A 27,500-nucleotide genomic window follows, 5' to 3' on the forward strand; every position below is an offset into this window, starting at 1 on the left:
TGTATTGAAGAAATAGTAAGAAAGGGATGGACAAAACTTATTGGTTGACTTATTATTATCCTATTAATCACATTGCTTATACAAAAACTCGTTAGTTTGTTTGAAATACTAAGAAAGAGGCGGTTTGAAAGCAGTTCATTCCGTTAACTGTTGCTTGAAAGGTATGCAATTATATCGATTTTATTTTCGATTTCCAAGTGATTAGCAAAGTACTGCTTCTTTGAACTAAATTAGAATCAGATATCTGAGATGCCTCGCGAGGTCTCAGTTTTGAGAGGATTTACCATAATAAGTGTCATTTAAATTGATCGATTTTGAAGGCAGACTTTTCTGGCCAAATTTTCTAAATTCATGTCTTTCTACAGTACATCCGCAGTTCACTAGTTCTGTACCACTGGTGTCGTCAGTGTCAAAACGATTGATCTAACACAGGTTGTCATGGTGTCCAAGGTCAACTTGCTTTCGCAACTGGTACCCAAGAACTGACCCAGAAAATATTGAAAATGCGGTCACTTATACGGTCGCTTGTCGATTGCTATTTTAGCTCATCTCCCCCCCCCCCCCCCCCCCAACCCGCTTTACCCCCTCCCTCAGAGTCTCCGCACCACATGAGTTGAACCGTGTTTGTCATTGTCTCTATTTTTGTTTTCTGTCTGAAATTAATAATTTATGCTATTTTGTTAACAAATCACCCTTGGCTTGTGTTGTGCTAATGGAAGGGATCTTTGATGCCATTTCACGCTCTGTTTGGTAGTTGGAGTAATTGTAAAGGTCTAGCGGAATGATTGGTGATTCCTACTTTCCGGTCTTTTGTCTTTGTATTGACAGGAATTGATGTGGAAATCAATTAGCAATTTTTTTCATGCATCTCACGTTCATTTTTTCTTTCTACAAGCTCACTCGGACATTATAATAATTTGACATCATCCATTCATTTGTCTATTTACAAATCCGGTTGTGCCGTCAACCATCGCTAACATACGAATAGGATTTAATATTTTAATTTAAAATGTTCAATTCAAAAAGACATACTAAATTGATTTTACATCGCCAATAAACAAAGAAATAATAAAGAAAAAAAGTTATTACAACTAGGGGACTATTTTACAACGAAATTGTTTTCTTACATTTATTTTTTCCCCACTATTTCAAAGTTTTTGTAGAACGCCACTTTCAATGCAATTAGAAGATGGCGGCCGTAGGCAATCATTAGTTGATTTTATAGGGGCGACTCTTAGTTTATTTACCTAATTGCAAACACATGCAAAATTCAATGCTAAAAACGTGTGCACACATGTAATTAAACTGCACCTGGATGTCCGCACATCCGTTTTGAAAACTTTTCGTACAGACATAGAAAGTAATAGATGCGTTACCGCAAAAAAAAAGCCCCCCCCCCCCCCCCCCCCCAAAAAAAAACAAACAAATAAAACAAATAGGTAATACAAATAAAAATAGTTTTAAAATCCCAAAAATCCTTAGGAAATAATGTGGTAATGTACACTGAATGTGTTACCATTGGGTAGAATAAGATTGGTCGTGTGTTTCAAACACTTTGAGTGTAAAAATACATCTGCCTCTGTGATGTGATGTGTTTAGTTGTAACCACACTACATAAATCATCAATAGGTGGAAGGATGCCAGATTAACTAGTAAACTGCCATGCTCTGATAAGACACGTAATTAAAAATTGAGCCAGAAAACTCGTCCTTCAAATATGGATCGATTAAAACGACCCTCATCCTGGCAAAATTTCTCAGACCTGAGACTTAAAGATTAGATAATTTTAGTCAAGGGTCATTTAAATCAATCGATATCTGAAGGACGAGTTTTCTGGCCAACTTTTAATTCCGTGCCTCTCCAGAGTACGGCAGTTGTGTCGGGTCAATCTGTAGTTAACACTTACGTTTCTTACTTCTATTTTCAGACATGGAGCCTCAAGGCGACAGTCCAGTCATCTTACGTACGCCCAATTCTTACAAGGCCGACGTTGGAGACAGGGTGATGTTGGAATGTGCCGTGGAAAATTTGGAGAATCATAAAGTGAGTTGCTCAGTATTGTAACAATAAATTGTGACAATTACGGGGTCAAACACAAACATAGGATTTTATTACCAAAAAAAGAAGAAGCGCATAAAAGTGAGGTTTTATGTAGCGCTATAGTTATTAAATGTGTTTAAAGCGCTTTACGAAATTTGGCGATTTCAAGGCGTATGTACATTTTTTAACAGAGACGGGCACTCATTTAACATCTACGTACGTTGAGAGAATGCGAGTAAGTCTTTTCCAAAGACTCCACTTTTCGCCGTCAATAGTAGGACTCGAATCGTGGACCTATAGGTCGGGAGCCCAGTGCCAACCACAAGACCACAAAATCACACCTACAGCAATGCAATCGTACATTAGGTAACAGGAAACATTTTCCAATTTGTCCATAACAAATTTTCATTTCATAATCATCATTAAGACGACTCCGAGCTTTTGAAAAAGTCTTACACCTTAAACGTCATACACATAATCATATTATCATGTACAAAAATAAAAGAATGGGACATCTTTGAAAAACCAAAGCTACTTCCATGGAAAAAAATATCATTCTTTATTAATAGATAAATCTATTCCTTAAATATATCGTAATTTTTGTTTAAAAAACAATACTTATTAAAGTCGGTGTATGGGATGCAAAGATATCTGTTAACGCGCCCACTTCGGAAGTAAGCTTACTGCGAGCTTTCAATCCTGTGTAAATCCATAAATATTTTCATCATAGCCATCTGTTCAAGACCCAATGAATGAATTGATAGATTCGTTTAACGCTTAGACAATTACTGCCGTGCATTGACAAAGGCACCGACTTGCCAAAAACGCTAAAACTTAGTCTTCAAATATATCTCATATTTCATATTTTTTTTATATTCTCGGGGGCATTGCAATATAGATATATCGATACAGGAAGTAATTTTTGTGGCCAAAATGAAAAGACGTATTTTGTTATTTTAATAGTAATAAATTAATACGTAGCCATTTAAAACTACTTCCTAGACTCAAGACTTGGCCAATTGGCAGAAAACTTCTAGTTGAGAGAGGAGACTCGCTATTAAATTCATATAATTTTATTATTATTATCTAAAATAATATGCCCTAAGGGTATAGGTTAGGAGTCAGTTTTGAACTGTGTTACTTTGAACTCGTTTGAACGCTGCTATTAAAATATATCACAATCAAGGGAACTCTTTGAAAATCTAATAATTGCCACTGGCAGCAGACTCGTGACATACTCTATTGTTAGCACGTTCTTCTCATTAGAATCCTTTAGTTTTACCACTTTTGAACTGAAGTGCTGTCAGCGGGTGGTTGGATGGGAGCATCACCCTTGAATCATATACCTATGATGTTCGCATGGGTGTACGATCCGATAGTGATGTCTTTTCTTCTTCTCTTTACTAGCCTATCCTGCTTCTTTGGTTTGTGATTGTATTTTTGACAGGGGATATTTTTTTTTCTGTAAATCTTCTGCCTGTTTGTTATTGGTTATTTATAATTTAGCTTATGATATCTTTAGGTTATGATTTTGATTTACATTTGTACTATTTTTGTTGGATTGCTTGTTTTTTTTGTTTCAGCGGTCTCTCATATAACCTCAATTGTGTTGGAAGAGACCTAAAGCAACAAACAAAAAAAAAGAAGTGCTGTCAACTATTGAGTACAGGTTAAAGTCGCTCTCTTTTTCACATCTTTAGGCGATATCCTGAACAGTTTCGACTATTACTTTTCTTCAGCATCTGGATTTCCCTCGAGAACCAGGAGTTTTTGCGGAATAAGCAGTAGCACAATTGAAGGCATATTCCCTTTATTAAATTAGTTATATGGTGCCAGATTTATCAAATAAAGCAGTAAAGGATTATCCTCACTTTTTATTACATTTTAAACAGTGAAAAAAAATGACATTTTAATTAAGTGTTGAGCCCTTGGAAAAGGTGCTTTACTAATATTCTCTCACTGTATACAGGTGTAAAATGAATATCCTGCAAGTGGCAGCCTCTGCCAACAAAAAATGGAAAGAGCGCCTTACAAGCGTCATGTACTGTCCTACACGTTTATTGTTGCTGTTGGATTACGTCCCTTATAAAGCGCTTTGAGTACATGATCCGCTATACAAAACCTCAACTTTAAAAAAAGATAAAGTATCACAAATTGTGTTGCAAGCGCCGTAAAATCCTTAAAAACAAAACAAAACAAATTGTGCGAAATTTATTAGACCAAACAAAACCTTAAAACCGCTTTGATTTTTTTTAAATGACTTCCTGTTTGTGAGATAAAAAAAAATTAATTAAATGTGATAATTACCTCTTGCAGATGAAGTGGATTTTAATACATATACCCGCTCTTTCCTTTTCTTTTTTGCTTTCAACTTATTAACGTAATGGATATTCAGATGCATTGATCGATCATACATTATTATTTATTGATTTGTCGGAGGATGTGGGATTTTTTTGAATATTTTACGGAGTGTCCATGAGAGAGAAACCCAACCCAACATCGCAACATAATTCTATTAAAAGAATAAAGAATAATACACCCCCCCTCTCAAACCTGGGATCTAGTGAAGTTTAAGAGTTTTTGCCAAGATGAGGATCATTTGCATCGATCAATGTTTAGAGGACGAGTTTTTTTGGCTTTCTAGAGAACGGCAGTTAACAGGTTAATAATGACACAACTGTACAAATCTACCAGAGACTTACTACGTCAAAGAACTGTGAAATATAAATGATATGTAATAAAATCATTTCTTTTAAAATATATTATATTCAATATTATCCAATACTTTACGGTCCGTAGACTTAACCAGACTGATATTAACTTAGCTCGGCCCATTGTCGTATTTTACACTAGATCCCAATGTTATTGATGCCGGGGAAATAGGGGGGGGGGGTGGAACTTATTAAAGTCTCTCAAGTATTAACTGATACTCTACTGATTTGGCCCAAAGGATTCCCTCGAGAAAGCAAAGCTCTTTCATTGATGGTGAAACCTGGTATCATAAACATGCTAGACTCTCATAATTATTTGGCTTTTGACGTAATTTTCTTTTGCGAGAGCCAAAACACTAGTATAATGCTATTGAAATTGGCTTATTGTCCTGTATTATTATAATATTCTAGACTCGAGACAATGATGTCTATGAACAGGGCATTTAAATCATTGACAGCGAGACTAATTCTTTTTTCCAAACCCAGTATTTTGGGTTTTCTTTTGCATTTTTTATCTGGCTATAACTGGAGACCTATGCGATGCCATCAAGAGAGCAGTAATAGGGATGTTGTATCTTTATAGCTAGAGTCTCATTGCTGATACTTGACATAACAGATAGATCTGAGCAAATCAATTGGAAGGGGAACTATGAAAACATATTTTTAAAGGAAAATAATATCCGTTGCTATACAAAATGACTCAGTTTTTAAAACTAAAGGTTTTTTTGGGGGCTTATTTATCAATTCATAAAAATATCTTTATTGATTTTTAGAAAAGATCCTACGAGAAATTTGAAAATAATTTTAAAATTTGGAGTCGATTTTTAGTCATGAAAAGAGTTTCAGTATGAACCTTACCTTAAAAATGAATAATTTCTTTGCAATTTCAGCTCCTAAAATATTTGCTTCATCGTTTTAGAAACTGTCGCTCGAAATCTTAAGGAGATTGAATTAAACAAATATAGGAATTATAGGTTAAAACAAAACCTCATTAAAATTTTGCATAATCATATAAACCATGCTACCCATTCTGATAAGATTATGATCAATTAACATTATTTGAAGCAAAATATTTGGCTGTAGAGGATGGAGAAGGAATTTAATTGAAATATACAAGATACAAGCTCATATTTTTATAAAAGATAAACCGTCACCGTAAATTAATAAGAATACAACATATAGCACATGTATAGTGTATGACAATCTAAATAGCACTAACTCTCTCTCTCTCACACACACACACACACACACACACACACACCACACACATACACAGACATACCCACTTCCAGTTATTACTCATAAGAAGAGTACACCGATATCAAGTAAATGCAAAAACATTTACAGAGACTTAAAACATGTTTATATTGGACAAACAAAATCCATTTCTTGTGAAATTGCCCAAATAGTGTCATTTTTACCGTCTTCTTCCTCACCCCACCACCTTTATCAGGATATAACGCAAGTGCATTGGAAGTCAGAAACTTTTATCTCATTTCAATCGTCTGGTTCATCTATTTTTGTACAATCACGTGACATCTTGATATTCACCAGACTACACCATTGGGATAACGTGTGAAAAACAATTAACGTGATATTGCATTACATCCTCCTTATCGTCTTCTATAAATTACATAAACACTAAAATAAAAGTCACGGAGCCGAGTGGAATAAAAGGATTAGAGAAAGATAGATAAATAATGTTGATCCATCCAGCCAATAAAGGGAAAGGGGCCAGGTAATTTTATCGATAGTGCATCTTTACTTAACATACAAAAACACTTACTGTGTTGACTAGTTGTATGAAACTCGCCTTCGAATCAGAAGGTGCAGGGTTCTAATTCCGCTTTGAGCTGCGCATAATTAAGTCTTTGGAAAAGGTTCTTCACTCACATTCTCTCACCGTACCCGGATGTAAAATGAGTACCGGGCCGTGAACAGCGTTGTCTTTGTTGGAAAAGCATGTAATATCGCCTGACAGGGGCCATGTCTCGTCCTGTATGTTAAGCGTTGCTGTTGTTTGGGGACCGTTTGTAAAGCGCTTTGAGCTCGTTTAGAGGTTATTGCGTTATGTGAATACTCGAGTTTTGTTTGGTTAGTTTATTTTGTTTTTCCTTTCCCTTTCATGTGTTATGACCAGCCATGACGTATGTGACCTGTTCCGTCAACTTGGTCTTATGTCGGAATAAAGTAGATGGGAAAAAAATCTGTTAAAATTCCAAACAATTACACTTGGAAAATGCAATATTTCATAAACCTTAAGAGTCAAAACTCATTCTCCTTAACAAAGGCATCTCTATTTCAGTTAAAATTATACAAAGTAGAAGATTTTTTAATTTTTTTTTTTTAATGAATCAAGATTTAATCTCTGCAATATACCACCGTTTCAGACAATTGGTTTCATTTTTGGGAGTTCGTAAAATATTTGTTTGTTCTTTTTTCTTTTCTTTTTCATTTTTTAAGAAGACTTTTAATTTATTTATTCTTTTTTTTTTTTTTTTGCTTTCCCGTCGATTTAAATTAACTGGATTGACCACAATTATATGATCCGGAATTGAGCACCCAGCAGTAGATTAACGTCCTAATCGGAGGATAGCAAGAAATTGATGTTGTTCATATTTGGCTACGGAAATTGGGATTAACTATGTCTCGATGAACCCGATAGCTATGAAGAACTATATTATATTATGTCTAAATACGGTAACACTTTGAGGTGAACATCTTTATTAGCCATCAATAAAACGAACATTGCAAGGTGCTACGATATATAATTAGTATGACCTATTATGTAGCATCCGATATTATTGTCATATCACGACTGTTGTTTAAATTTATGCTCAGGACCATCCGACATGAACAACAACTTGTGAAAAGAAAAGAAATAGTTTGCCCAGGGGCTCTTTTGTTTTTGGTTCATTTTAACAAAACAACTTTTCGGACACTGTTTCGGATCAATTCTGAAATGAGTCTTGCCCACGACAGCGTTAGGTCTATATATTTGTTGATTTCATTACACAAACTTGCAAAGTAAAAGAAAAATCTTCACTTCTATCATTATTTCATTTATTGTTTCCAGGTAATTTGGCGAAAAGCGATCGACCCTAACCCCTTGACTGTTGGTCATGAATCTTTTTATGAGGATGACCGAGTCGTGTCCAAGCACATACCAAAGAAAAACCAGTGGAATTTGGTCATCAAACGCGTAAGGTTGACAGATAACGGCCTTTACGAGTGTCAGGTCAGCTCTCGATTACGTCACCTACGGCATCACGTTCTCCTGGAAGTCAAAGGTAATTCATTCATTAATTGATTAATTAGAGCACACTAGATCAGTCTTCTGGTTTCGCGAATTGAAGGCATAATTAATAATCATAATGACGACGATGATGATGATGATGATGATGATGATGATGATGATGATGATGATGATGATGATGATGGTAATAATAATGATAATAATAATAATAATAATAATAATAATAATAATAATAATAATAATAATAATAATAATAATAATAATAATAATAATAATAATAATGATAATGATGATGATATAATAATAATAATAACAACAACAATAATAATAATAATAATAATAATAATAATAATAACAACAAAAATAATAATAGAAATACTACTACTACTACTACTACTACTACTACTACTACTACTACTACTACTACTACTACTACTAATAATAATAATAATAATAATAATAATAATAATAATAATAATAATAATAATAATGATGATGATGATGATGATGATGATGATGATGATGATGATGATGATGATGATGATGATGATGATGGTGATGGTGATGATGATGATGATGATGATGATGATGATGATGATGGTGATGGTGATGATGATGATGATGATGATGACAATAATAATAATACTAACAACAAAGACTATAACTTTCCCATGGCCTCCGAATGATATGCATATCCTTTCCAGTTTCTTAATCATACTTGGCACAAGGCGAACCAAGAGCCAAGGGTGAACATAAAACTGTTGTGTTTTGCATTCGGTCTTACTTTCTCGACTAGATAGATACATAAAATGCTTCATGGAGGAGTTTTTAATGTCCAATAAACACGATATTCCAATAAATATCAAATGTGACCCGTCGTCTCCAAGCGGTATTATGTCGGTATTGACTAGATGCAGGAAAGTAGGGTTATAGCCATGATGTAATAAAAAAAGAATTTATAATGAATATTCGCTTGTCGACGTGAGTCACAGACCGTTCCAAGAAATAGTGACGTCACGTGTACGTGTTTCCGCACTCATGGAAAGTCAACCAAAATGTTGAGGGTTTATGTAATAATATACGTTCCGTATGCTGGAGGATAAATCCGATTTCTAACTTTGAAAAACACTCAAAGTTTGTACCACTTATCATTTTGATTATAACTTTAATTTTTGTTGTTCCACCCACCCAAACATAATACCGATTGGAGACTATGGGCCACAATACGGTTTTTAAGCCTAAGCGAATTTTGTATTTTATGAATAGTGAATATTTGATGCTTAATTGTAATGAATTATTTTTTTTTTTTATCATAATGATGAAGTATGATTAAGTAAGCAAAACAACGAATCTTAATAGAGCTCATCGTGAGAAGCAATTGTGCAATATATTTTCATAGCCGATCTCTATTGTTAAAGTAAACATCTTTTATGTATTCAGGTATTCAACCTGGAATAATATGTGGAAAAAATGTGCACAATCTAAATGATATTTTGGTATCAGTTGGATAGTTCATAGCTGGCATTCTGGTATTTTGGACTCAGTAATACCTGTGGTTATGGAAATAAATCATTCGACGATGCAGAATCAGAATGTGAACTGGGAGAATTGAAGCCTATGTGTATGATTAAGGAAAGTAATAGCTTTGGAAAATGTATTTTGAACGGTGGAATTTAATGTTTTAACATCTAAGATAAATAAAACCTTAAAAGGCAAATATTGTTTTTCAAAGATGTCACATATTTTAAGTATCTTTTAGTAATGTTTTTAAAAAATTAGAAGAGGGTGACTGATAATGCAAATATTTGGTAATTTATTTCATTTATAAAGAGTTTTTAAAACCGCGTAGAGCTGAAAAGCTTAAAAGAATGAAACGTCTACGAACTAAAATTATGGCATAAACGTCATCACAGTTATATGCAGCAAGCTTTTTCATGACATGTTATTTTTAACTTGCAAAACCTATAGTGTCCGATGGTCATTTATGAAGACTTTGTCAGTGATTAACTGGTTATTAGCTCGGCGACATTACATTGATATATATTTAAATTTCCTGAGACTATAAGAATTCTTTGAATCACCCGTTATTTGTTCACATGGGAAGTAGCAATTAATCGAGATTTTTAATGAAAATGAAAAGTTGGACGGAAGTGCATATTAAAGCAACATAGATATAATATTATGTAAGTGTGAATTTATTCAAGCCCTAGTTAAAATGTTTTAATTAAATTAAAAAAAGTTAATCCAAATCAAGCAAAAAGTCCACTAATTGTATTCATAGTGTTATCAAAAAAAGGAATTAAAAGAGAAATAGAGATATAATGTGATATGCGGTTTTTCTCAATATAAAGCATTTGTTGCACTAACTAAACTCCTACTTCCTTTTTCCACATGTTTGTCGTAATCTGAAAATACACGTATTAAAGTATTTGCCAGAAAGCTCGTCCTCCAAATATCAGTCGATTAAAATGACCCTCATCTTGGTAAAAACTTTATGAGGGTAATTTTAATCGATTGATATTTGAAGGACGCGTTTTCTGGCAAAATATATAATACGTATTTTTTTCTCAGTAGCGACAATGAAGCAAATGACAAATTAAATTAAAATAATCTTTAGCATATTAATATAACTACCTCCATATAGTTTATGAGGTGCTCTTGTCTTGTTTATCTTTGTTTTTTCTCCGTCCCTCATTCAATAAATAGATTTATGCCTTTGTAATCTAATTAGCAAACCTTGCACTGAGTGCATGAAATCCGATATTCCCTGTTTATGAAACATTAATCGTGAAAATATACGAAGTGGTTCTTTGGAATGAAAATAAAGTGTATTTAACCATTTAAAATAAGTTTGAAAGACAGAAAACTTTTCGATTGCAATATACTGCTTATTATCAACACTATAAACGAAAAATAGGTATGTTGCATGATTTTACCGTTAAGTCTAAAAAATCTTTGAAAAGAATTTTAAGAGAGCTAATATTACGATAAACGGTGTCTGGCGTACATAACCCCAAAATCCACACCCAGTTAATTTTTTAAAAAGAGGATTTTTAAAAAAAACTCATATTAGAATAACAATTGTGAATAAAATTGGCACCTTAACAAGTTGGTCTCTCAAACGTGTGCTTGTTGCACGTAAAGTAAAATATTAGATATCAAAAGGTTTTGGTTGCACTCATTAGACTCAACGGATGACTTTATATTTATTCTACTTGAATATTTTCATAACTTTTGCCTCGATTTTATCTACTGTTAAAAATATCTAGGTTTTCAATAATTAAAATTGTCGAGGTTTTCAACAGATTACAGGTGACAGACAGTTGTGCTTTGAAAGCGACTTGTGATTGAAATTAGATTGCAATACAGAACTGTAATACGATATGTTTAGAGATTTTAAATTATTTTTGCAAGGCGCGATATGAGCGGTTGTATTCTTCTATCATCAAGTTAAATTTAGTTTTGTACATCATCTAAAAATTGTATCATAGATTTGTTTTTTAGTCGACTTCTTTTTTCTTACAGAAAAAAACGTTCCCAGTCGAAAATATCACTGAATTTATTTTTCTTTAAACTGGAAGTATTTAAAACCATACCTTATACTTATCGCACCCAACTAAGCTTGTGTATCGTGTACAAAGGCTTCTTCTCCAAAGGAAAATATATAAGAGTTACCTCATTGCCACTTAACATTCGATGGCGCCAATACAAATTAATAAACGTTTGATTGCAAGTGCTGCAATTGCAAAAGCTCAAATAAATCAAACTTTTGATATAATGTTAACTCAGAGCATCATTCAAACCACATTGACAAATAAATTATTTTGCGGATGTTTTTGGTACTCTGAACAATCTATGTAATATAGATTTCGATGTGTTTGGATTTTAGTAGATATGAAACTTTCACACTATGCAAAATATATTTACCTTAACTTTCAGTTACCTTCATTGATGTATGTATTCATTTGAACAACATACAATCTGCAAACAACCCAACCTATCAGTCGCTGGTTTTTCAGATCAATACAAAAGATCTATTTTTCCTCGATATATTACCGTGTCAATTCATCAGCATTTTAATACGCTGTTTGTCGCAAGGGAATGATGGAGGTGGAAAAGGTGGCATTTTGATGTATCATTTTAAAATATTTGCCCCCCCCCCCCCCCCCTTTGCGCTTTGGGCTATGGATAAGGAGCCATTTTAACCTCGTAATTGTTTACTGATATTTTAACAGTACCGTTTACTTGAACAAACTTGCGATATCATAAAAGAGACAGCTGATCTTATAGAAAAAATAATTTTTACCAGCTTTGTATTAGGCCATTCTGATTATCACAATAAATGTAGAGGGCGATGCGAGAGGGAGTGTTTTCATCATTTAGGCATCATAATATATTAATCGTTTTATTTGAAATCACAAGGTCACGGCGTGTTTCTTTCCATTACTGACGCAAAGAAAATAAGTAGATTAAAACATGAAATGAAGTTAAAGAAATGTTTGAGAAGGAAAGCTTTTTGCTGTAATAGGAATCAAACCCGCGACCCATCTGATACGACCCCCCCCCCCCCCTTCCCCCTTGTGTATGCAAGATAAAAGCGTCATGTAATGGCGACGAATATATAACAAGAAGATATCGGCTTTATTGACCCTTTCTAGTGCACGGAGTAGGAAGTTCTCTTATAAAAGGAAGTTATTGCATTATTTTTTTTATATAAGTCAGATGTTGTAAATATCTTGAAATGGCATAACGCTGATTAAGTCAGATGTTTCGTGCAGATTAAAAAAAAAAAACTAGGATTTTTAAAACCTCAGGTATGAGAGATATCCAAATTTGCTTATTTTAAATTAGTGTACTACTTTGAATATTTATCTATTTATTTATATTCATTTCTTTATATTAATAATTTTTTGGAGAAAAAAAAAGAACAAAATAAAAACCCAACAATTTTTTTGTTTTATTATTTTTGTAGATATTGATTTTGAAAAACCTCGAAAAAAATATAAATTCTGCAGTTTTAACCAAGGAAAAAAACTTGGATTGAATTGATATGCCTACGAAAATATGAATAGATGAAGTTGATAAATATATTATGTACTTAAACCTCTCCAATTTCACAATATTTATGGCTTTGACCTTAGATTTAATTTAGGTCAATTTTTACCCCGAATGCTAGTGCCAGACTGATATAGCTGGTTAGACCTTTACAGTTTTTAGGGACCTCTCACCACGTGTCTCCTATTGTACGGTAATTCAATATCGGCAGATTCTCAGACGAGTCCAATTTTGGTACAGTGACCGTCGTTCTTTTTGTCGTCGTTTAATTGAAGTTGGACACGACAGGACAGACACCCAGGCAATCAATAATTAGACTAAAAGCTTGTAGCGAATTCGACTTTGCCTTGCAATAAATAACGGATAAATAGATAAATGGAGAAATAGATAATTAAATAAATGAATAGATCAATCTATAAATGTGGACGTTTAGGTATATATCGCATCTCTGATGTGTCACCAAGATTTTTAAAAACACCTTTAGCATTTATTTCTCAAGAAGGCAACACAAATCGTCATTTTTCAAACCTTTTATTTACATAGCATTCTAACAACATCGGTCACTTTCTGTTTGACTTATCTCACAAGGGGGGGGGGGGGGGCAAAGTGGCCGGGTGGTTAAGAAGACAGTGCAATGTGATCTGGAAGTTCCTGGGTTCGAGCCCCGCTTCAGGCACTTTATGTTTTTTCCTTGGGCAAGATTAACCCCAAATCTGCTCACTTGGACAACATGGGTAATTCCTGTTGACATCAGACATCCTGTTTGATGCATTATCCATATTTCTTCATGGAAGACACAGGCGACGGTATCTTATGATGCCGTGGCGGAAGGGTGTAATTTATATATTTAAAAAAAAATTCTCTCATGATCGGAGAACGTAAATCTATATAACTGAGCTTGTCCGTTAACACGTTTTATGACCAGAGTTTTCCAATCGTTGTCCCCCACCCGTCCACATTTAACCAGTGGACTGTTGTACGTTGAAAAGACACACAATTTTTTTAAATGGCTAGAAAATTCGTCCTTCAAATGTCGTTCGATTTAAAAGACCCTAATCTTGACCCCCCAAAAAAACTCTCAAAACTGGGACTTCGTAAAGGTCTGAGATTTTTTTTCCAAGAGGAGTGCCCAAAAAAATCGATGGATATTTGATTGAATGACCAGTTATCTGGCAATATTTTTAAATACTTGTCTTTCCAGAGCAGTTAACTGGTTAAAAGATTGCTAATCGATGTTTTCTTCTTCTATAATTATTCTCACTCTTCTACTTACTAGATTCTAGTTTCAACCCTGTATGGCCAAGGTTTGATTTTTTTTCTCTCTATGACCTGACACGACATTTTGCCCATCATTTGCATCAAAATAACAGCAAAAGCGTTGTGACTCGATCTGACTACGAATATTAGCAGATAGGAAATCTGAAGGGTAAATTCTCCACGGGCACGACACCCTATCACTGATTTTCGTCGAGAGTTCCAATCTTGTGCGGCGTTGTGATCTAATGGTATGGCACTCGCCTTCGGACCAGAAGGTGCAAAGTTCGAGTCCTACTCTGAGCGGCGCGTAGTTGAAACCTTGTATAAGGCCATTTATTTATATTCCTTCAGCGTACTCAAATTAGTACCTACCTATTAACATTTTTCTCAGAAAAAATGCATTGGTGTCATGTCTCGTCCTACATGTTAAGTGTTGTTGGCAAGTGACCTCATGTAAAGCGCTTGGAGCACATTTAGTTGATATTGTACTAAGTAAATGCTCGTTACTTTTCTAATTAAGCCAGAGTTATGTATTTTAAACACTTTGATACCCACGTCCAAGAGCAATGTTCGTTCTGTAACTTAGTTATGATTATGTCGCTTTATCACACCTTCCTGGTTTAAAGATACTGTTGGTAGTGGGGGTGTTTGCAAAATGATTGATTTCACTTTCAACCAGCTTGTCATTAGCAAATGGATTTGGAATAAAAAGAATTAGGTCAACCATTATTGCTTTCTTTTTACTTTACAAGAGGCCAAAGGCATAAAACTAGACATCATAAGGGTCAGTCTTGGCTTGGTTTCACTCATTATTGTGATCATTTTCCCAAGTGAGGCACGAAAGTGACCCAGCATCTATCAGGGTGTTTAGAAATGGTATGTGAGTTAAAGAGCCTCTGGGAATTGGTGTGGAACTTATTGACCATCCATTCACCTTTGATAACGCCATGTGACCAACTATTGGCAAAGTCTTTCAACTCTCCCTTTTTTTACGGCAATGGGTTTTCACGAGGTGCAATAAAACTGGCCGAAATGAAATAACCGTGACTGTTTGAAATGTCGTAAACATAGTAGCACCGTTGTACTTGTAGTGGTGAGTGCGTTCAAAGCATCCCTTTGAAATGAGAGAGAGAGAAGGGAGAGGGAGAGATAGAGAGAGGAGAGAAAGATAGATAGATAGATAGATAGATAGAGAGAGAGAGAGAGAGAGAGAGAGAGAGAGAGAGAGAGAGAGAGAGAGAGAGAGACAGAGAAATGGAAATCAATAACAAAAAACACTTTTTGTCTGAAAACAATTCAACACAGGATTAACATCTGCTGGAAATGGGCAGCAATGTAAACAGGTGTAGCAGACAAAGGGTTCTGATAAACATATTTAAATGTACTAACATTCAGTAGCTTCTATATTATAGAATCAAAATAAATCATTACTGTGTTTTGATTGAGAGATCGAATGATTAATTGATTAATTGGGATTGGGTAACGATTAAACATCTCTTTATAAAAATCAATGAATCCTACGATCAGGCAAACCATATTGTGGTGTAGTGGTAAGTCACTTGACTTTGGTGCTGGAGTTAAGATTCCAATCCAAGTAGAGACACGGAATTTTTTCTATAACTTTTGAGTTTCGATGAGATCAGTTCCCTATGTGACCAATTGTCTTATCACGGCATTGTGTCGGATTGAAGCGGCTGAAAAAGGTGAATTAAAAGTTAAAGTGCTCATTCATATGAAATTCTAAGTTCATTCTACGGAATAAAATATATATAACTGACTCAAGCTTCATAATTTTGATTTAAAATTCAGTATTCAACATCAAAATCACTTCGACATTAAACCGATTTGAGATAGTGGGTCACATATTATAGTCCTGTCGCAGAAGGTCTTTAGCAATGAGAGAAATAGGGTACCGACTGTTGGCTGATCTCTCTCTCTCTCTCTCTCTCTCTCTCTCTCTCTCTCTCTCTCTCTCTCTCTCTCTCTCTCTCTCTCTCTCTCTCTCTCTCCCTCCCAGCCAGGCGGAGGTTGTCGTGTCATTGGCTCTGACGCCGCGATATTTTTATTCCGTTTTCATCTGGCTACTTCTCCATACCCTATAATTCTTATCATTATTGATACAAGTGCACGTTCCACAGATTTTCTGAAGGTCTTAAGAAAGAAAATTTGATGTACTCCTTGATGTTGTGAATATGCGCAATCAGCCTGTGGAAATTATGATACTTCGTATTAATTGTCTTGAGGCCATTTCGATGATGTGATGATGATGATGATGATGATGATGATGATGATGATGATGATGATGTGATGATGATGATGATGATGATGATGATAATGATGATAATGATGATGATGATAATGATGATGATGATAATGATATTAATATTGCTGATTTTCCGCCTGTTAAACAACTTGAAATATATATAAAATTGTTTAATCAAAATATGTAATATCTTTAAAATACAGTGGTCTCCCGATAGTGTGTGTTAAGAACCAATCTTTTGCTCTGACAAAGATACCAGTTATATTAATCCCATTTTACGAAAGCAATAAATGTTTTTATACATGTATATTATGCTATGCTGTAAAAAAAAAAAACTTAAATGGCGTTCTTCATAAAAGAACCCGTTGATTTCTCAGCATCATGTCTCAAAATGAAAGTATAAAAAAAACTTTCAACAATAAGTAGGAAAACATTTTAATCTCATTTTTATGGATGCAATCAATCCTTTTAGTTATACATATTTAGATTTACAAAACAACCTTTGTGATGTTCTTTATCAAAGAATAGAATTCATTGTGGGCCCAATAATATAATGCAATTATGATGATTGTTCAAACCACAAATGTTATAGATCATTAACAAATGGCTGACTGCAATCATCAATAAAGATGTAATACAATGTAACTATTGCGCTACGAGTAATCAAGTAATTAAACCTTAAATGTTCATTAATTAACAAGTTACAGCATTCGTCACAACATTTCAGTGGACATGGTTTATTAATTGGAGGGAGTAAGGTGGTATCAATATCGAAAAAATAATATATGGAAATTACTTATGTAGTGTCGCACGATTATCCAGGACTAGGAGTTAGTAAGTGTTCAAAATATATGTGAATTCGAGATAGCTGTATTGAAGGGAAAAATAAGTAACCTTTTGCATTAGATGTTAACTAATAGATGGAAATTTGGTTATATTTTTTCTGTGTTCCAGATTTTGGGCTTACACTGTAGGATCTATTACCTTACTGGTTGTAATCATATTGGCTTTTATACAGCCACAAATAATGGTAATTAGCACGTGTGTGAATGGATTAACACCATTTACCAACCATTAATGTTTGCCATGATTATTTATTGATGTCAAATTATCACAATTTTGTAAGTTGATATGATTAGAGATTCTTTGATGTCATAGATAAATATTTTCCCCATTTATCGAAAACTGGAGATTGTTTCCGCTACCACCTGCTCAATATCTAATTATGACATTGTCATTTTTTAGCTATTGCTTCGGAATAAAAGGGCTGATTCTCACACAGTCATGCAACTTCTAACTAAACATCCCATCTAATAAATGGCAAGCTTTATAATAATTATGTTTGCAATTTTTAGTTTATTTTTGTTTTCTTATCTTTTATATATGTTCCTTAAAATATATAAGATCCGTTGGTATTTTGTTGGATTATTCAGATAGGTATTTTGTATAGTAGTGTCAGAGAGGAATGCTGATGTGTTCATTTGTTTCAGGGTATAGGTTTGTTGCAAATATATGTATGCCTGTGTGTATGTGCGTGTGCGCTGGTTTGAATGTGTGTGGATGTGTGCTGTGTGTGGTGTAGTGTTCTGAGGTTGGGAGGGCGGGGGGGGGGGGGGGGGGGCGTCTGAGGTTAAGGATGTTTCATTGGGTTGTGTAATGTATAGTGGACAGTAGGAATTTTTGTCTGTGCAAGCATGTTTTGAAAAGTTCCCTCTTTCTGTTCAGTGTGGCGTGTTGGGACTTTTTTTTTTACTATATATAATTTCTCTTCTAGACAAGTTGCATTTTTTTTGTATTGACTGAGTTAATTTGTTGATTTGAGACGATACCCCATGTGAAGTTGTATCGGGTGCTTGGGTCCCAGATGTGTTCGCTCAATGTAGTGAATGTCCTTTTTTTTGTTGTGTCCTCGACGACGCACTAGATTTCGCATTCCATCACACAACAGTTACCAGTGAGGTGAGACACGTTATAAAACACACAAAACACAGCACGCTCTACCAGAACAACACGTCATGGACAAAAAGTAAATCAGACTTTGACGTGAGCTTATTTGACGGTGCCTAAACATGTGAGTTGATCGGCTTATACCTTCTATCACAACTCAACAACATAACAAACACACGTATCGGCCTTTACAGAGACGATGGAATAACCATATGCAGAAAAAAAACAAGAAATAAAAAACAAATCTGCAATATATTCTAACAAAACAAGTTAAAATTACAATTGACGCCAACAAGAAAATCATAGACTTCCTCGACGTAGCCTTAAACCTTACTACAGACGATTACAAACCCTACAGAAAACCCAACAACGTTATCAACTACATAAATAAAGACAACAACAACAACCCGCTTCGATCATAAAAAATATCCCCAGCAACATAGCACCGCATATTTAGATTGCCAAAAGACTCCGAAACGTTCTATAAGGCAGCAGGCCCCGACATGAACGCTTGAAAAACAGTGGATACACAGAACCCTTCAAAAATTCCTAAAATTAATTAATAAACAACTGCATCCCACATGACCAAAAACTACACGAAATCCAGAACAGAAACACAATAAAGGTCAGCTATTCATGCATGAACAACATCAAAGACATAATCGAAGCACATAACAAACGCATTCTTAATATCCACAACCAACAAAACACACCGAAAAAAAAATGCAACTGTCGGAATAAAGACGTGTGCCCCCTCCAAGGCAAATGCCTCGAATCATTTATTTATACAAAGCATCCGTAACCCACACCAACACAGACAGACGGTAAAATTACATCGGACACACAGAGGGCCACTTCAATACATGTACAATCAACACACTTCAACCTTCAAACTCGACAAAAATCGAATATCAATTACATTGAGCGAACACTTCTGGAAATTATAGGAATCAAGAACCCGATACAATATCACATGGGACATCGTCTCAAACAAAAAAGTTACTCAGTAAACACAAAAAATGCAACTTATGTCGAGAAGAGATATTTCACATAATAAGAAACAACACGCCACACTAAACAGAAAGAGGGATCTTTTCAACATATACTTGCACAGACGAAAATTTTTACTGTCCACTACACATTACACAACCCAATCAAACATCCATAACCTCAGACGCCCCCCACATACACCACACCCCACACAGAACACATACATACACATTCACACATGCGCACACGTACACAACCATGCGCAACAAACCTACATCTTGAAAAAATATTAGCGCCAATCGAACACAACAGCATTCCTCCCGGACACTTCTATACAGAAACCTCCCTGAAGAATCCATCAAAATACCAACGGATTGGTGAAACAACGTTGTTGGAGAAAATAACCAAACGAGGTGAGGATAAGTAATTTGCTCCAAGAAACTGCCAAGTACTCTACATGATTCCAGCCAATTCCCCTCAACCATATATATATATATATATATATATATATATATATATATATATATATATATATATATATATAAAACTCCTTTTTCGACATTAACATTATTTTCAAACCTAATCTTTATTGTTCTAGTATTTACTTAGAATGCTCGACCTAATAAGGTAAATTGCTGATGTTTCAAGACTTCAGATTTATAGAAGTATAAAAAAGCGTTGTTTTACTTTTATCTGCACGTCTATAATTGTATGTTTGTTGATATGTTTAAAACGATTTTAAAAAATAAACAACGGATAGTTATCCTGCACCAGTGATATAATAAAATAAGTTTATGACTAAAATGAACATATTTTTGTATGCATGAAAATGTTATGACATCTTTTCCCTCCGAACAATTAGCTCTTTATTTAAAAACCAGGCACTTCCTTTTTTCGACAGTTAGCACGTCGCGTGGCTTGAAATGAAATCTGAAGTTTTCTAACATCAGTCTTTAAATTTCTAAATTTCAAATTTGATAACATTAACTTCTTGTTTCGTTTATCTTCAGAGCGAGAAGTGCAAACTACTCAGAGACATAGACCCGGTGAGTAGAACAAAGCCATTCCTAATATCAAGACCAACATTTATCCTTTTTAAAATGTTATCTACAGACAGTCCATTAAGTTTGATATCGAGCAAAAGCATTCGATAATAAGAAACAATGATATAAAGACAAAGGCAATTTAATCCGACAAAAATACAGCCGAGGGTATAAAATGTGCTACTCATAGACTATGAAAGAAAAGACCATACTATTTTCATGCATGCAATATTTCGATCGTTTTAGATAACTAGAACGTTGACTCTGTTAAAATGTATTCATTTTCTATGTTTTAATTGTCTGTGTCGAGTAGGTCTGCAAACGAAACTATTCCATACATGCAACCTGATCATTTAAAACTATTTCACTCTTTAAAATCCAGACAACATTTTTTTGTATTTTATTACAGTTAAAGATAGCCGCCCAAATTTACATTTTTATACTGAAAATACTTTTCATTTCTTCAGAGGTTTGGCTAGCTATTGATGAAGACCTCATCAGACTTAAAACTAATTGAAAACCAACAGGTCAAACAAAAAGGGAGTTTGATTAGAATCGAAGACAGTACATCCCAAAGGAAAAGACCTTTTTCAACTCTTTGCTACAGCTAATTTAATCTTTTACTTGACTTTCTTTTCACTTTCGTTGCTTTAGAAAATGAAGTAACTTTCTTTTTATTTTAGTATCATATTCGTAGTTTGTACGACTGAGGAATGACGCCTTTAAAAATGCCGTTTATTCAGTCCTACGGGAACATTTGTCTATAAGGTATATTCCATGGGAAGATTGAAATTCCCATGTTTCAGCCACATTACAGCGCCGCAAAGTAAGGTAGGGTTGGCCACGCAGCACGCGGGTAGTCGAACTCTTGTGCCATTTGGGTTCGAAGTAAAGATCATACCGCTTGGCCACCCTACTCCTTTATTCTGAAATGGAGAAATTCAATTTCTTGACAATCTCAAAATGAATGAGCAAACTATCTTGATATGTATCCCATATTATATGAGATGTTTTATTACGCATTCTGCTATCGGTTGCGATTTAGTCAAATTATCACCAACAATGGTTTGTTTAAAAAAACAGCAAGGAATGAACAAGATGTAACAAATCCGAAAAACAAATGTGATTTGTTAAAGGCTCTTAAGAATAGATTAGACAGTGCTGAGAACTCATAATCTGTCTGTCCTTACAAAAATCATAAAATGTTACAGTTTTGTATCATCAACCTGCTTTTCTAAAGGAATATGTGAGTCATTTGAATATTTATATAATAGGCATTTCCTAAATTTTTCCGTGATTAATGCGCCTGCCAATGCTTAATTTTTCACCAAACAGGCCAATTTCCATTTCATGCAATATAAGTCGCATCATAGCAGTCCTTTTCTTTTTTTCTTTTTACAAATACTCATATAATATCTATCTTTACTTACAGTTGTCATTATCTCAATGGATAATGTAGTTGGATACTATTATTACGTGTAATGTGCCTTATACCCTACAACGAATCGTGGAAGCCAGAATATTGCATTCACGATTCTCCCATTCAGTCAGTGACCACTCTAAATATTACTTGTTTTGGTTCAAAGACGAAAAGCGGTAACGCTGATCAATCTACGCAACATCCTTAATGGGGCAATCGTACTAATCTGACACAGCATCGAGTTCAGATATCGAGAATCACTACTCGAGTCCCCAAATAATCAGCCCACGGTCAATTCGACATGTTGGTGTCGTTGTTATTGTTGTTAATAGCAAGTTAACGATTACATTCCCAACCTACAACGAACGACGTGGAACAAAACGAAGATTTGTTTTCAGTCTTAGGACAGATCTCCGTTTCGTCCACGTCGTTCGTCGGTCGCTGAACGTAATTCTTAATATACTATTGTCGCTGATGTTGTTGTTGTAATCGTCCTTTTCGTCGTTGTCTTTGTTGTTGCTGTTGCTCAGATCGAGGCGCCAAATCCAAAGTCACCAGCCTCCCATACGGCTGTGTTAAATGAAGTCGTACCTAGACAGATCGCGTATCGATCGGATACGATACCAACACGGTTCAATGAGAAATCAAAGAAGAGCTCTTTCCCGGTTTCAAGTCCATATTTGAATAAATACGTTGAGTAAAAATACATCAATAAAGTACATTGGCCATATTTCAGTAACAAAATTACAAAACAAACATTTCGCACATTGATCATTGAACGAATTTTAATCCTTTACTTTCGAGATTCAATATTAACCTAACTTGCCATCATTCCTTACTTTACTGATTGGTGAAATTGCAGTCTTATTCGGAGCTAGCTAATAATAAAAACGAAAGATATCCCGATGAATTTTGCACGTGAACAATGACATGAAGTGTGAGGATTGACGCAATTCGTTGATTGCCAGTTGAAAACACTTCAGACAGTCGACAGTCTTCGAGCGCTTGAAGCCCAAAAGAAGATCATATTATGGGCCAAGAAGACTTCTCACAAAATATAATGGGACACAATAGAACACCTCCTCACAATGACCCCCCCCCCCCCCTTCCCTGAGACATGACGAGAACCATGACCACAAATGGCGAGAAGAAATAGAATTAGAAGAAGAAGAAGAAAGATGATAATGATGATGATGATGTGACGATGATGTTATTGTTGATAATGATGGGGATGATAATGATGATGATGATGTTGATGTTATGGTTGATGATGATAATGATGACGATGATAAGTAGAAAATCTGTAGAGCAGAAAAATCGTCGTCAGTCTGTTTGCAGCTAAAACCAAATTGGTGATATGGGAGTTATTGAGAAAATCAGCTTCGACGTAACATCAGCGCACCCTTTGTTTACGCTGTGGGTTCAGAATGCTCAAAAAAAAAGTGTTTGCCTATGTCGCTGGAGGGAAGGGAAATAGTTGTGAAAAAAGGGAGGGGGGTGGCGATCTTTCCCTTGTCACTTATTTACATTAAAGTTAATTTGATTTTGTTATACATTGGATGTTTTTTTCCGGTCTGATTTGGCTTTGCGATACGAAAGGGGAGTAAGGGGCCTAAAAGCATTTCTAATGAAGGTAAATCGAATTGTTACATCGGGTGGGAATGCGTAATTTGATGCCATTTACTGTAGGAGAGATAGCGACGCGAGTGTTGTTCATTTTGTGTTGTTTTGAATGTTTGTTATTTTGTTGCATTTTGGTTTGGTTTTGTTTTGACCTGTGCGGTAAACAACAAAAACTGCAATTTAGATAGGGAGGAGGAGGATGATGATGAGTATTACGATGATGATGATGATGATGATGATGATGATGATGATGATGATGATGATGATTATGATGATGCTGACGATGGTGGTGGTTGTGGTTGTGGTGGTGGTGATAGTTGTGGTATTGGCAGTGGTGTAGATTGTTGTGTTATGTCTTTTGCTGGTATTGGTGGTCGGTGGTGTCGTCGATGATGATAGTGATAAATAAAGAAGAATAGGATGTAAGAGAGAATACTCAAAGGAGCAACAGAAGTGATAGTAGTAGAAGTAGTTGAGGTTGCAGCATTGGTAGTATTAGTATTACTTCTACTACTACTATTACTACTACTACTACTACTACTACTACTACTACTACTACTACTACTACTACTACTACTAGTAGTAGTAGTAGTAGTAGTAGTAGTAGTAGTAGTAGTAGTAGTAGTATAGTAGTAGTAGAGTAGTAGAATCGAGTTAAAGAAGGGATAGCAAGAGAAGAGATGAGAGAGAAGAAGTGAAGAAGAAGAAGAAGAAGAAGAAGAAGAAGAAGAAGAAGAAGAAGAAGAAGAAGAAGAAGAAGAAGAAGAAGAAGAAGAAGAAGAAGAAGAAGAAGAAGAAGAAGAAGAAGAAGAAGAAGAAGAAGAAGAAGAAGAAGAAGAAGAAGAAGAAGAAGAAGAAGAAGAAGAAGAAGAAGAAGAAGAAGAAGAAGAAGAAGAAGAAGAAAAAGAAGAAGAAGAAGAAGACAAAATGAGGGAAAACGATGATGGTTATAACAATGACAATGATTATAATGACGACGACATGGCAACACAAATGATTTTGGCGTTGTTTCAATCGCATTTGGCCTGTAACTTAAGGAAGTTGGAAACAGGTGTCTCATTACAGAAAATTAAAAGGAAATAAAAATGCACATGGAAATCTCTTGTTATATAATGGTTATCGTAAAAAATGTATTTTTCGCAGATCTATACTAGATATATCGATATAGACCATTGAAATATATATGAAAAAGTCTGGCTATACTTTTACGTTTTCTCATTTACAACAAACATCAACTTTGATGATCAAGAGTCAACACGTTCAGTTCAAAGCCAACAGTTGCCTGTAATTGGATACGAGCGTTGGCCCATAATAGAGAAAAAAGACCAAAAAGAAAAAGAACAAGAAACTTTTTATGCCGTTCTGCGCCTTGTGTCTCATATTTGACCATGCGACCATGGATGCCGTCGTATGGATAGAAAGAAGTTGTTATTGTTTTTACCAGCCTTTCGTATGAGTACTTCTCACTAAATTGTATCATTCAGACTTATAAACGTTCAAAGTTACACTTGGTTTTGTGTGTTGATCCGTTATATCCAGGAGGTGGATGTCATCAGCTTTTTGGATAAAATCAATGCATCAATATGTCAGTGAGTGTGTGTGTGTGTGTTTTGTGTTTGTGTGTGTGTGTGTTTGTGTGTCTGTGTTCGACTTTTATCATTAAAGTGCATCTCATTTTTAAGGGTTGTTTTTTTTCTCTCGCATGTGTTGTAGTGACGCACCAATTTCAATAGATAGTCAATCTTTACAAATTCTTTTTTCAGAAACCTTAAGTTTTGGCATGTCTTAATGTTAGGCTTAACGTTAATAAAACAGAAAATAAAAACAAACAAGCAAACAAATAAAATTTGATCTTTCCCGCTCATTTCTTTCCAGCTAATGTCTATCATTTTATACACTCCGCACAAACTACTCTATTTTTTTTACAATTAAAGACTTTTATCAGTTCCACTGTTTAAATCATCCATTTCCCTAACTATTAATTTTTCGAATGTTAACCTTCCCTCTCCTTTCCTTGTGTGCACACATGCCAGAATTGGATAGCATGCCTTATGGGAAATGTCTTTGACATTTCGTGTAATGGCGGTATCTTCTCTTTCATCTTCTCCGTCTCCTCTCACATTGTCTTCGTGTTTGAATGTCTTCCTTAGCTCTGTATGGGCCTGACAGAGCTATGGAAGACAACGGGATTCCTTCCCAAAACTAGACATTCAAACATGAAGGCAATATGAGGAGGAAGAAGAAGAAGAGGAAGAAGTAGAAGAAGAAGAAGAAGAAGAAGAAGAAGAAGAAGAAGAAGAAGAAGAAGAAGAAGAAGAAGAAGAAGAAGAAGAAGAAGAAGAAGAAGAAGAAGAAGAAGAAAAAGAAGGAGAAGAAGAAGAAGAAGAAATGTGATTGTACACGTCTTAAACAGGCGAGATTATGAATTTAATCTGGTAGGTAGGTGATGATAATTGTAAAAAGCAATGAACAAAAATGGATAGAACATATTTTTAAGAAAAGACAAAACACCAAACGCTGAACGTTTCGGGTTCAAACCTCTTCTTCACCCAATACCACAAACACTAAAAACAATAAGTAAGAATTCACCACTTATTTAAAGTATTTGGCAGGCCCGAAAGCAAGGAAGGAATTGGCTTTAGTGCACTCTGGAAAAATTACTGTCTGATTAAGTCGATCTTATGGGGATGCTCTTTTATTCTTACCAGTGCATCCGATTAACAATAATTATTGTTGTCAAGGTTTTTTCAGAATAATGGTAGCTAGCTGTGATATTATTCTATTCGTAGGTATTTATTTTACAATATATATTTATATCTAGCATGTGTCAATTCTAAGGGTTTGTTTTGGTGGTTTCAAAATGTCTTTGAATACACTGCTAAATTTCTATAAATAAACATACCTTATTTGGTATACATTTGTATGCGTAAACCACCGTTTCAAGATATGTGACCTTCAGCCTCAAAAGGTATTATGTCGCTGTGGTTAATGTTTTTCAGCGTGACCCCCCGCCCTTAAAATCTCAAATTTCTGATCGCTTTTAACTTTAATATCACTTTTATGGTACATAATACCGTTTTAAGAAGATTGGGAACACATTGTATCAGAATGAATGAATAATTAATAAAATTGAGTTTGGAGTCGAAATGATGAGAAATAGGAACTGTAAGAGTTTTGAAGTACAAATTTTACTCTCCTTTATAAGAGCATTTGGGGATTCCGGAAGCTAAGTTGGTAGACCACTCAAAGGGACAGAAATCTGTCTCAGATGACGTCAAAAACGATTTTCTGACTCCCTTACTGGCATCTATCTAAAACTTTTATATTAAAATAATTATAGGTTCCTCTTTGTCGGGGCGGTGGTTTGCAACCCCCCCCCCCTCCCCCCCCCCCCCCAAATAATTCTATAAATAAACATACCTTATTGGATGTACTCGTACATTTATATGTCGTAAACCACCGTTTCAAGATATCTGACCTACAGCTTCAAAACGGTATTATATCGTTTTGGTTAAAGATTTTTAGCGTGAAAAAATAAACATATAAGAGCATTTATTTCAATCTTAAATTGTATACATGAAGATTTTAAATTAAATATAAAGTTATAAAGTATCTGTGTTATCCCGACTTCATACCGTTTGAGACGATTTTGGTCAAATATTACCATGTAGATCACCCACGTTTTTGTAGTTACACGCGTTCCTGTTTATTTTTCATAAATAGGAGCGTGTAGTTAGCCTTACTGGCATCTATCTAAAACATTCATATTAAAATAATTATAGCTTTCTCTTTGTCGGGGCGGTGGTTTGCAAAAAAAAAAAAATTAAAAAAACAAAAAAAGCAGAAAAAAACATTGACTCATCAAAAGCCACCAATTACGTGCAGTGACAAGAAT

The 27,500-nt window shown here is 34.8% G+C and overlaps 1 protein-coding gene across 2 annotated transcripts in view; it reads left to right on the forward strand.

Annotated features, from left to right (window-relative positions):
• The window catches only part of LOC144965360 (zwei Ig domain protein zig-8-like), a 135,263-nt gene that overhangs the window by 74,783 nt on the left and 32,980 nt on the right, over positions 1-27,500 (forward strand). The window contains exons 3-5 of one of the 2 annotated variants that reach the window (XM_078900613.1): positions 1,928-2,043; positions 7,828-8,041; positions 20,530-20,565. In XM_078900613.1, coding sequence (XP_078756739.1) covers positions 1,928-2,043; positions 7,828-8,041; positions 20,530-20,565 — 366 coding nt within the window. The remainder of the gene's footprint in view (positions 1-1,927; positions 2,044-7,827; positions 8,042-20,529; positions 20,566-27,500) is intronic. The other variant, XM_078900614.1, reaches the window with a different exon arrangement.

This window comes from Berghia stephanieae, chromosome 2 (assembly GCF_034508935.2).
Source record: "Berghia stephanieae isolate SIO BIC M18660-M18661 chromosome 2, UCSD_Bste_1.3, whole genome shotgun sequence".
In the NCBI taxonomy this organism is placed as follows: Eukaryota; Metazoa; Mollusca; class Gastropoda; order Nudibranchia; family Aeolidiidae; genus Berghia; species Berghia stephanieae.